The sequence below is a fragment of the Tupaia chinensis genome, unplaced genomic scaffold (assembly GCF_000334495.1).
Source record: "Tupaia chinensis unplaced genomic scaffold, TupChi_1.0 Scaffold144260_1, whole genome shotgun sequence".
In the NCBI taxonomy this organism is placed as follows: Eukaryota; Metazoa; Chordata; class Mammalia; order Scandentia; family Tupaiidae; genus Tupaia; species Tupaia belangeri.
In genome coordinates this window covers 196,329-209,121 of record NW_006204118.1, presented here as the reverse complement: position 1 = coordinate 209,121, position 12,793 = coordinate 196,329, and the positions used below count along the sequence as shown (strand labels likewise).

The 12,793-nt window shown below is 36.4% G+C and overlaps 1 protein-coding gene across 1 annotated transcript; it reads left to right on the top strand.

Annotated features, from left to right (window-relative positions):
• The first annotated feature begins 4,993 nt into the window (after positions 1 to 4,993).
• On the top strand, positions 4,994 to 5,941 carry LOC102483503 (olfactory receptor 51L1). The gene has a single exon (XM_006166464.1). It carries the CDS (start codon positions 4,994 to 4,996, stop codon positions 5,939 to 5,941), a length of 948 nt encoding a protein of 315 aa, XP_006166526.1.
• The last annotated feature ends 6,852 nt before the right edge of the window (positions 5,942 to 12,793 follow it).

The window sequence follows — 12,793 nt, the reverse complement described above, 5'->3', positions numbered from 1 at the left end:
TGCGTGCATGCCTAAGATCCCAAGAGAAGAATGAAAGAGAAGAGATTGTGGCGTAGCCATCCCCCCCGGGAGGTGATTTCTCGCTTTCTGTCTCTCTGTCTCTCTCTGTCTGTCTGGCGAGCCCATGTGCCCTATAGCAAAAACCTCTCAAAAAAACAAAAAAATCTCAGTAGGAAAAACCAAGGGCCTTGATACATGGAATATAGAAATCTTGCTGGACAGACCCAAGGATTCTGACTCACCCAGAATCTTACTCAGAATTATACGCAAGCTGGGACCAGCAGTTGGTGTAATGGCTATGTCACTGGACTCCCTTGTAGTCAACCATGGTTCGAGTCCCTGACCTAATGACTTAAACTCACACTGGCCTGTGTGCGTGCATGCCCAAGATACTGAGAGGAGAAGGGAGGAGAAGGAATTGTAGCATGGCTATCCCGCCTGGGGCATGATTTCTCACTTTCTGTCTCTCTGTCTCTCTCTGTCTTTCTGACGAGCGCATGTGCCCTATAGCAAAAACCTCTCCACACACACAAAATATATATATATACACACAAGTAGACTGTGATGCTATATAGTGGTCCTTACTAAAGCTGAAGTTTCAGTGTTTCCATGGATCAATGCATTTAGGAGTTTACTCTCTTATGCTCATTTAGGAAGAGAAAACTATTATATTTTTAAGGACTGGCAATATGGATGAAAGTAGGCACATATTTCTATTACTTCCAAGATTATAATCACATTTTTTTTAATTATAGCTGTGGTTAAAGGTTGTTTATAGTCATTTCACCCCTAGGGATCCAGCAGAGTTTAACAGCAATCCCTAATTTTCTACCCCAGGAGAAACTACAGGCGTTACAGAGATGATGAAATCTTTTAAGCCTTATTACTCTCATAGTCAATGGTTTTCAAGATCTGGGGCCCATGGAAGATCCAAATAAAAACAACTGCAATCAATACAGTTGGTCTTTCAAATGGAGATGGGAACTCTTCAAAGGTGAGAGATAAAGCAGAAAGAAAAATAACTAAGAGCACAGAAATACACAGAGAAATGAGAATAGAAAGTAAATAAAAAGACGAGGGGAAAAAGGATTACATGTTGAAAAGACATGAATTTAAATATAGATTATATAGATTAAATAGAAAGAGATGGGAGCAAATAACAGAATAGAAAATATAAATATGTGCACACAGCTAATGAGATGAGAGAGAGAGGGAGACTTCAGAAATAGTGTGATTTTGTCACAGTAGAGGAAGTTGAGTTAGAGAAGAAAAGTGGAACTGTGTGTCACTTAGAAAATGGACTATTTACTGATTACAGATTAAGTATCATATTGTTACAGAAGTCCTATGAGTATATTTCATACAAGTGTTAATTTTAAAATTACAGATAAATAATGGGTTGATTTCAGCATATTTTATTAAGACACAATGCTAAAGAATAGGATTATTAGAATTACAATGCAAAATTTAAGCATATAGGGAAATGGATGTTATCTTCTTTGAATGAATTTTAAATTTATGACATATTATAATGTCCTACTCTCACCACTGAAAAATTTTGAATGTCAGCTGGTCAGTGTGAAATAGTTTTGGAGGATTGCACCTAAGATGTTAGACAGGTTGTAAGAAAATGGCCTTATTGCCAGTGGTTTTCCGCAATTACCTGGACTAGGTGAGTGAGTGACACGAGTCTTTCCATGCCTCTGCCTTTTGAAATAGTCAACATTATACCCAGTCTCTTCTTGCTATTTCGCTACCAATCTTAGTGTGATTAAATTGCATTAAAAGAACTACACTGAGTCATTGTCAATGACCTAGAAGCAGAGTCAGAAGACAAAGAAAAGACAACAACAATAAAGGGATTGAGAAAAAGTACAAGAAAGATATGATGATTCAGAAGTTAGTGAAGGCTGAGGAGGAGGAGTTTACACAGGAACAGAGAGTAGAATGCGGATCCTTGGGCAGACCCTGGGAAGAAATGGAGAGGAACAGGTTAAAGACTAAAAATTTGCAGTCAGGTAGGATGAATGAATCTAGAGATGTAGTGTATAGCATGGAGATTATCGTAAGTACTATTTTTCTGTATGCTGATAATTTGCTGAGAGTAGAGAGTAAATGCTCTTACTACATACATACACACACATACACACAAACACACACACACACACAGACACAGTCACAGATGCATATAAAAGATAAATATGAAAGGTGATGAATAGGAACATTTGCTTGACTGTAATCATTTCACTCTGTATGTGTATATCCAAACATAATGTTGTATACCTTAATTACATACAGTAAGAAAGAAATGGAGAGTATAAACAGGGATATTTCTGCCTATTCCCACTTCAAATCTATGGACAAGCCTAAAGTTTTCTAAACATTGAAATCTGTACACTGGGGACTCAGAGAATGGAGAAAAACAATCTTGAAGAGCAGGAATAGACTTTATTTTTTCCTATTTATATAAGAATTGAAAATGTGATTTATACAAAGGTGAGAAAAATTAAGGGAGAAAATATAGGATAATTTTCTGGCATGGGATAAAAGAAAGTACTTTTCTATTTTGACTATGAAAACATCTCTATGTGTGTGTGTGTGTGTGTGTGTGTGCGCATGTGCGTGTGTGTGCGCATGTGCATGTGTGTTTTCTATGCTGCAGAGTTAATTCCTAGGTTGTCTGAATGAGTTCAGTTGAGAAATAGGAAGTAGAACAAAATGTCTTGAGTGAGGAGAAAGAAAAATACAATCAGCTAGGGCTTTTAGTAGATATTGAAGGCTACACAGAAAATTTTGTTTGGAGGCAAAGAAAAATAAATGCTCTGCACAAGTAACCCACCAGTATGTGTGAGTAGCTGACTGCTTTATTCTGAACAAGGTCCCTCATTAGAGCCCAATTTAGACTTCTTGGGGCTACAGAAGAGTACCAGGGCAGACTCAGAGTCTTAGAGGATAGGGAACACCAAGACTCAGGGAAAATGAGAGAAAGCAAGAAATTGTTCTTATTACATGGGGAGAGTGGCTTGGTATTTTATTCTGTTCTTCACATTTGAATTCTAAGTTCTCTTCAGAATTATAGGTTGTGCAACCTGAGATAGCTCAGTGTTCACAGTACAAAATGGAAATAAGAATCAGTGGAGAGGGAAATTTTAAAAATAAATAAAATATTTAAATAAAATACAATAGAGATGATAAAAGATCACTGCTAGATACTGGAGCCCTATATGCATTTGAAACCACATTTGGAAAGATTTTTACTTTATGCCAGGACTGAATCCTGTGTTTGACTCTGCAGAGGCTGGAGATTGAGGGTCTACCAGGGGAAATGAGGGGGATGCTGAGATATTGCTATGGAGGCTGAAATTTCTGGGGTCCAGGCTCTAAAAGACAAGGTAGGTAAACCATTACCTAAGGGATAGTCAATGGCATTAGGTGGCTAATGCCAGGAACTAGAGGTCGGAAGGGCAGAGAACTCTGTAGTGCTTTTTTGCTGTACCCAGTGCCATAGACCCAGGAGGGTCAAGAACAGGAGAATGCTGGCATGTGTTCGTCTCCCAGGAGGAGTTGAGAACAGGAGGATGAAACTGGAGAAGCAGTCTACCCTAACAGGACTGCCTAGACAAAGTCATTCACAACATTAGAATTGTATTTTTAAAGAACAAGAAAGAGCTTCTAAGGGGCACTGATGGTGAATGCTTAGAATCCATTTCTAGGATTGTTGTGAGTTCACAGAGGTAGGTGCAAATGGGTCATAAAATCGGAGAAAAACTTAATATTTGGGTCAACTATTCCTTCACAAATGTTATCATAAACATCATTTTAAAAGGAAAATCAATCAATCAAGAAATGATGATTGGCCCAGTATGGTGGAGGAATCTATAGCGTACCAAACTGTAGTACTAGAAGCTACATGTTGAACCTCAGGTTCAGATCACCAGGTCACCCTGAAGACATGCCAGGCATGTGCAGAGATGCCATGATCTGAGATAAATATATATATAGAGAGAGCTTTAGAATTATACTTTGAAATAGGAAGAAATAACTTAGTGTTTCTACACAAACATTTACTTATAAAATTAAACATATGTATTTATACATATATACATGTATGTGTATAAATATATAAAACTATGAGTTTTTTTTTTGTAGTTTTGCAATAGAATGTGTATACTTTCCAGAGAGAGCAAGAAAGAGAGAAAGTCAGAAATCACCTAGGATGGATTGTCACACTGCAATCCTTTCTTCTCTCAAGATTTTGGGCATGCAAGCATACACACTGGGTATGTTCTTCAAGGCATGGGGTCTAGGACTCAAACCACACAGTTGGCTATGTGGGGTACAGCTTTCTTAAGCACCACACCACCTGGCTGGCAAAAAATTAGTACTTTTAAGTTAAGGAATAGTTGCTCTACTAGACAGCTAAAAAATTATGCAGGTATACTTCAATGCTGGACTTTTTCCTCTTGCTCATGCCCTCTTTTTATATAATGGAGTATTTATATTTCATCAATAAAATATTAAGCATCTTAAATGTTTAAATATTATAAAGTATTAAATAAAAATGAATGTAGATAAGTTACACTGAGTCCATGGGATCAATTCAGTTGTTATATATGAGAACATAGCCTAGAAGAAATAACTGACTAAATCAAGGACATTACTGACAGGAACCTTATGCAAATCCATAGCCATTTTCTCTGAGTTTTTTTTCCTATTTTCATCTCATAATGTAGCATAAATGTCCATTATTCTTGTGTTATTTGAATTTTTCAGTGTCCTCAATGCAAATCCAACACAATCTTCTCAGAGATAACCGTTTTTGTGTGATACACACATTTGTTCCTTCCATAAGAAATTCTTCCTTCCTCAGTAAGGTTAAAGAAAAGATATATTTTCTCCTATTTGCCTTGCTTGGATGCACAAAAGATTATTGAAGGATAAAGAAGAATAACAAAGAACTCTCTTCACTGATGCTGAGTTACTCCGGGTCATCATGGTGATGTGGAATAGTAGTGATGCGATGGAGCCCATATTTATCTTGAGGGGTTTTCCTGGACTAGAGCATGCTCATTCTTGGCTCTCAATTCCATTCTGTTTTGCGTACTTGGTAGCATTTATTGGTAATGTTACCATCCTCTCTGTCATTTGGATAGAGTCCTCACTCCATCAGCCCATGTATTACTTCCTTTCTTTCTTGGCACTAACTGACCTGGGAATGTCCCTCTCTACACTCCCCACCATGCTTGCTGTGTTATGGATGGATGCACAGGAAATCCAGGCAAGTGCTTGCTATGCTCAGTTGTTCTTTATCCACACATTTACATTTCTGGAGTCCTCAGTGCTGCTGGCCATGGCTTTTGACCGCTTCGTTGCTATCTGCTGTCCACTGCACTACTCCACCATCCTCACCAACAGTGTCATTGGCAAGATCGGATTGGTCTGCTTGTTCCGAAGCATGGGGGTTGTACTGCCCACACCTTTGCTACTCAGACGCTATCACTATTGCCATGCCAATGCCCTTTCTCATGCATTCTGCTTGCACCAGGATATTCTAAAATTGTCCTGTTCAGATGCCAAGATTAATAGCACTTATGGACTATGTGTTGTTATTGCCACACTGGGCGTGGATTCAGTCCTTATTCTTCTTTCTTATTTCCTGATTCTGAATGCTGTGCTGGGTATTGCATCTCATGAAGAGCGGCTAAAGGCATTCAACACATGTGTATCCCACATCTGTGTGGTGCTCATCTTCTTTGTCCCAGTTATTGGGGTGTCAATGGTCCATCGTTTTGGGAAACATCTTTCTCCCATAGTCCATGTCCTCATGGCTGACATCTATCTGCTTCTGCCTCCAGTGCTCAACCCTGTTGTCTACAGTGTCAAAACAAAGCAAATTCGTCTAGGAATTCTCCACAAATTTGGGCTAAGAAGAAGACTTTAGGTAACCATTGTGCTTCATTTTTTCTCAATTAAAGTCTTAACAAAGCTATTTTCTAATATGAAAAGTAAAATATTTATGCCTTGATCACTTGATAAAATTCCTAAATCTTGGGACCAGTGGATGGCATAATGTATGTGTGTGTGCGTGTGTGTGTGTCTGTTTGTGTGTGTGTATATATATATATTCCTAAATCTTTGAATTCTTGGAGGTGTGATATCATTTCATCTCTAACATCTATGAGATTGAAGTTTTTTTCTTCACCAACTTGTGGTAATAACTACAAAGGATTAATCTCTCAAGATCATTATGAGACTTATAGCAGATTATGTGTATAATATAAATAAATATTTTTTGGGAAAAGCAGATAGTGTTATGATTACATTGTTGGACTCTCACATAGTTGACCATGGTTGTAGTCCCAGACCCACCAGCTTAAAACTCACACCGAGCATGTGCCCCAAATCCTGAGAAAATATTGGAGGAGAAGCAATTGTGGTGTGGTCATCTCCACTGGAAGGTGATTTCTCACTTTCTGTCTCTCTGTCTCTCTCTCTCTCTCTGGCAAAGGGCATGAGCCCTATAACAAAACTCTTTTTTAAAATAGAGATAAAGATATTTTTAAAAGTACAAATGTTTTGATATTATTAAATTATTATGATTGATAATAGCAGTATTTTTAAAGAAATGTAACTATGCTAAATAGTCTCTGTAAATAATCTAAAACTCAAAAATCAATTATCTTTTTCTTTCTATTTCCCTAATATGTTTGTCCATATTTTGTTTCTTGTGTCATGATGTCATGTTTTTTATAAGAAGATTTCTGAGTTCCTAGTGAAAGTTTGGATTTTGAACTGCTGCTATGGCTGTTGCTTTGGGACTAAGTCCTAATCTCATCACTGGGCAGGGCTTTGTCTTTTCTTTCATTGCTACTGTAGATCTATAAGCTCTCTAAATTTTCCAGCAAATATTTAGGCAGATGCATGAGAATTGTTCAAGAAAGCCTGACAGTATGTCTCTAAACATCTGTATAATTATGTAGACTCTATTTAGCATTATAAAATGGAATTTCTTGTCTTAATCTGTGAGAAGGGTGGGGAGTTATGCACAATCTTCACTCTCATCCTTTAATAATCTTTTTTCTTGTGTTACATGCCTTTGTAGATCTTTAGTATTGTCATGCCTTTATCGCTTTTTTTTTTCCTTTTGTTTTAGGCTTTTGCCATAGGGAGTGAGAGAGAAAGTGAAAGTGGAAGTGAGAATTCACCCCTCAAGAGGATGGTCACACTGCCATCCCTTCTTCTCTCAGGATTTTGGGTATGCATGCACACATGCTTGGTGTGATTTTCAAACCACCAGGTCCAGGACTCAAACTGTAGTTGGCCATGTGGGAGTCTAGCATCTTAACCAGCATGCTCCCTCTGGCCCTATCATTTTTTAAAATTATTATTGATAATTATTTTTTTTCTTCTTCACTAGGATTATCTACACATATGTTTTCATTGATGATGTTTTGTTGTTTCGTGTATATTCACATTTCTCTCAGCTATACATTTTACCAGCAGCAGCCATGACTGCTACTTCAGTATAATGCTATGCAGCTGGTCTTCCTCGGGAGTCATAAGTACTCCTGAAATAGTTGTCAGTGTGAGTTTTAGTGCATTTTTCACTTAGTCAAGGAAAACATATTGAAATAAAATACATCTTGTGGCAGTTAATGCTTTCAACACTGTGTCTATATCATCAGCAAAACACATGATCTTACTGTTAAATAATGCATATTTAATAGTGGAGATACATATATAAAAAATTAGTAGAATCAAGTATAACAAATGGCACTTTAAAAGTGTATATTATTTGTTTGCAGTAGGGCACATGCACTAGACAGGGAAGAGGGAAAGTAAGAAATCATCCCCGAGGATGGCCACACTGCATTCCCTTTTCCTCTAGTCTCCTGAGATTTTGGGCACACACACACACACACACACACACACACAGACACACACATTCTTGGCATGATTTTCAAGTCACTGCGTCCTAAACTTAAACTGTGTATTTGGCCATGTGGAATTCAAAGCTTTAAATTCCATACCACCTGCAGGTCCCAACAAATGGCACTATTAAAAGATAAAAAGTATAAAGAAAAAGGGGGATACCTTATACAATACTGTTATTAAGGGATGATCAATTTCACTTGAGAAATCAAGAATTAGAAAATCTTACACTTTAAATGTACATTTTGGAGCAAATTTTTACTAATTGGACAGAATGGGGGTAAAAAAAGTAGTGTGATGAGGTTGACTCATGAAAGTCAGTTGTGCATATTTTGGTAAAACTCTGTGTTATGTAATGTCAAATTGGCAGTTTAAGATTTATTGCTAAAAAAGCACATGAGTTGGCAAACATTATGCACCTGGGCTTTAAAAAATATATAAATTTAAGGGGTAAGCTGATGGCATAGCTGTTACATCGCTTTACTCCCACATGGCTGACTGTGGTTCCAGTCTTAGGCCTGGTGGCTTGAAAATAATTCTGGGCTTGTGTACGTGTGTGTGTGCATGTGTGTCTGTGTATGTGTATGTGTGTGTGTGTGTGTGTTCAAGATCCTGAGAGGAATGGAAGAGAAGGAATTGTGGTGTGGCTTTAGGTGGGTGATTTCTCGCTTTCTCTTTTGCTACTTCTCTCTCTCTCTCTCTCTTCCCAGCAAGTACATGTGCCCAAAGGGGAAAAACAAAACAAAACAAATAAACAAACAAAAACTCTTAACAAAATGTATTAGGAAGTGGGGACAGCAGGTGGCACTTTATGAGGAGCAACAGTGGTGGTTAAGGCACAGGATTCCCAAATGCCCAATTGAGGCTCAAGTCCCAGATCTGGCAGCTTGAACATCATGCCAGGTGCATGTGCTTGTCTGTCCAAAATCCTGAGAGAGTCATGGAGAAGGGAACATTGCAGAGCTATCCCCTCCATAGAGATATTTCTCACTTTCCTTCTTTCTGTCTCTTTCCATCTCTCTCCAGTGAGTGCATGTGCCCTAAGGAAAAAAAACCTTAAAAAAATTATTAGTAAGTCTTTTGTTAAACACATACCAGGACACTACTAGGAAAGATATTCTGGGAAGAGAAAGTAGCATGAAGAAAAGCAAAGAGTTTAGAAAGAGCATGTACTAGGGGCATAGTGGTTAAGGACGTTAGACTCCCACATGGCTGACTGCAGTGAGTCCAAGGCCTGGCAGCTTGCTTTCTCACATTTTCACTCTCTTACTCTGTCTCTCTCTGGTCAAATTTAAATAAATAAATAAATAAAATAATTTTTTTTTTAAAAGAGAAAGAGCATATGCTAATAACATTTGCTAATCTCCAGAAGGAATTGAAAACTTTCCCAAAGCATCTTGCATCTCCCCAAAAGAGAAAGAGCTCTAATATGGGTTGTAAATGTGTGGATGAAGAAATATGTATTATAATCACATTACAATTGTAATTACAATAGAACGTGCATGCTCTTAATGGTATGTTTAATGGCCAGAAATATTCTTAGTTTTAATGAAATATAATTTATAAATTTGTTTTTATTTTAGTGCTTTTAAGTATAAATTTATAAATATTTGCTTACCATTTTATTCAGGGTGTAATCAGAAAATGAAAAATATACAATAATTTGAATAAGGTTAGTTAATATACATATTTATTAACTTTGTCAGGGAATTAACTTTAATAGGAAGTCTTACTGACTCATATGCTCTTTCAGGGTGGGATAGAGGGAATTACCCCTTCAGGGTACAGGTGGACTGAGACTGGGAGGCAGGGAACTATTGCTGGGAGAGACAAGAAACAGACACCCTTTCAAGTATAGGTGGATGGACAAGCTAGAAACACTCCAACAGGGTACAGATAATTAAAGACTGAGAAGTCAATGTCCAGTGTAACTTCAAGATTCAATGAAAGTCTAGCCACAAGGATACTGCCGAAATGTGATGGGCCAGTATTACTAAATATCTCCCATGTGTACTTCTCGTATCTACATTAGTGAAAACAAGAAGAATCAAGGAAAAACACACAAGAATTTCTCCTACAAGTGTCCCTACAACATTTTCTGCTGGTCAAGCTTATCATCTTGCCATCTGCAAAATGTCAATTGAGTTGAATGACCTTATTTCAGTATGCACAATGAAGACTATGCTTGAAGCTGTGGTCAATAAATAGATAATGAATACATTTACTGATATTATTAAAGACGGTCTTCTATGTCACTTTAAAAGTTTTATGACTTTACTTTTCATAGCTGAATATGTAAACTATACAAAATGATGAGGGAAGATCAATGTAGGTTTGTATCATAATTCCAAATGACAGAATAATATATAACATATCTTAAATGTTGAATTCTCAAAAGATGAAAATCCCTAATGTCTAAAATTCCTAAAGATCTAAATCCCTAAGATAGAATTGTGGAAAATGTAACAAAAATAATTTAAAAAATTAATTTGCATTTTTAAAGAGGGGTTTGTTTGAGAAACACAAATAAGAGAGAAAAATTCACAGATCACTTCAAGTCATAAAATAGGCAATAATAACATGAATATTTTGGTCAGCATAAACACATATACTAAGGATAGTCACAAAGGTATACAGTTATGAACAGATGAACAGTATTCACAAAGAAATGGTCCAAAAAGTAAGATGTATAAGTGTATATTACTATGATGGAAATTGTGTGTCCATCCAGCTTTATAACTGCAATCATCTGAAAACAAACCAACAAACAGAAACGACATATGGAGTCACTTGAAGAGTTGAGATCTTGAGAAATCTCTTTCTCAAATGTAGTGATTAAAAAAGGACACTTTTATTGTTACTGCTGCTTTTAATTTCCCAATAGAGTGGGTGCTTGCTAGAGAGAGAGAGAGAGAAAGCACCCTCGAATGGGAAGGGGTCATGCTGCAACCCTTCTTCCTCCATTTCTCCATCCCTTCAGGATTTTTGATATGTAGGCACATGTGCCGGAATGCTTTTTAAGGCCCTTGGGTCAGAATTTGAACTATGATCAGCCAACTGAGATCTGACTTCCAATACTCAGCACTTAACCACTACACTACAGGGCCAGCCTCCAAAAGGACATCTTTTTATTTATTAATAATATTTCCACATATTTACCTATATCCACAGTGTTCACACACAAAGTCAATCTGTGTGATGCACTTTCTTGGAGTCAAATTTACAAAAAAATAAAGCATTAAAAAAACTAAAGTCTAAGTCTTAGCATAATTTATATATTTGGTATTGAAAATAATGTGAAGATAAATATACAGCATAGAGAATTGTAAAATATATATTGGCAATTTAAAATAGTTTAAAAAAATAAAAAATAAATTAATATATGAAAAAGTACGTTACAGGGTAAATTGTGGTTAGTCGCCTGGAGGTAGGCTATGAAAGATGTCCTACTTTCACAATTACATTTTTTTAAAGAATTACTTTTCATTTAATTTTATTTATTCATTCATCTATTTTAATTTGACCAGAGATACACACACGCATACACACACAAACACACACACACACACACACACACAGAAAGAGAGAGAGGGAAAGTGAGAAAGCAAGCTACCAGGTCCGGGACTCAAACTGTTGTTGACCATGTGGGAGTGTCTTGTATCTTAACCACCATGCCACCAGCTGATTCCATTTTCACAATTACATTTTAAGATTTTTAACATTCAGGAAATTAATCTTTATGAATATGATTTGTGAGATTTTAGATGTTAGGGGTTTTGGATTGTAAGGATTTTAATCTTTGGGGATTTCAATGTTTGGTACTTCATCTTTTGGGATTATGATTGGTATATTTTATAATATAAATATGTAGCACACTCAGTCATTTACTGAACATAGCATATTGGTATTATTGACATTAAACTGGATGAATTATTTTCTTAGGAAAGTTGTTCTGTATATTGTAGGATGTTTAGAAGCAACCCAAACAATTCCACGCAAGATACCAACAACATTTTTCTGGTTATGATAACCAGAAATGAACCCAGACAATGCAACTATTTCCTAGAAAGCAAAATTGCTTCTTATTGAGAATCATTGCTTTGAACCAAGGATTTTCTAGTCTTTCATCCTTGAACTGAGTTCCACAGAACACAAATTTCAGAAGCTAATAAATGCCGTCAAAATAAACTTTATGAAATAGATTTCCTCACTATTCACTTTCTCTGAATGGTTAGCATCTTAATGGGCATAATTGATGTTCATGCACAATAGCATTAAAATATGAAGTTTCCTAATTGAGACCAAAGATAGTTGGATTGATTCTTTGATGGATGTTTGTTTGAGTTTTTGGTCTTCAATTCTATTAAAAGAGTGATCTATTACAAATTTTAGGAATATCTGGTAAAAGTAATATAAAAAATTAAACATTTTGAGCAGGAAAATACCATAATATAAATTTTAAGAAGCAGACTTTTATGGACCAATAAAAAGAATGTCTTACATGAGGCAGCTGTGGTATTCCTAAAAACCACCATGAAGTCATTTTTTCTTAAATCAGAAATAAATAGAAATGACTTGACTTGAATAGTGTTGAATGAAATGGAAACACAGTTATGGATCTAAAAGGCAATTTGCATTGCAGTTTTATTTCTTAACATCATGAATTATGAGGGAAAGAAAAAAATGGTCTTGAGAAATAGCAGCAACATAGCTGAGATAAATATCTTAGTGGCAAAAAATGAAGTGCAGGAGAGAAAAAGGACAAGCAGAATGTTGGAGTTTTTTTTTTTTTTTTTTTTTTAGAGGTTTTTGCTATAGGGTGGGCACGTGCGCTCGCCAGACAGAGAGAGACAGAGAGAGC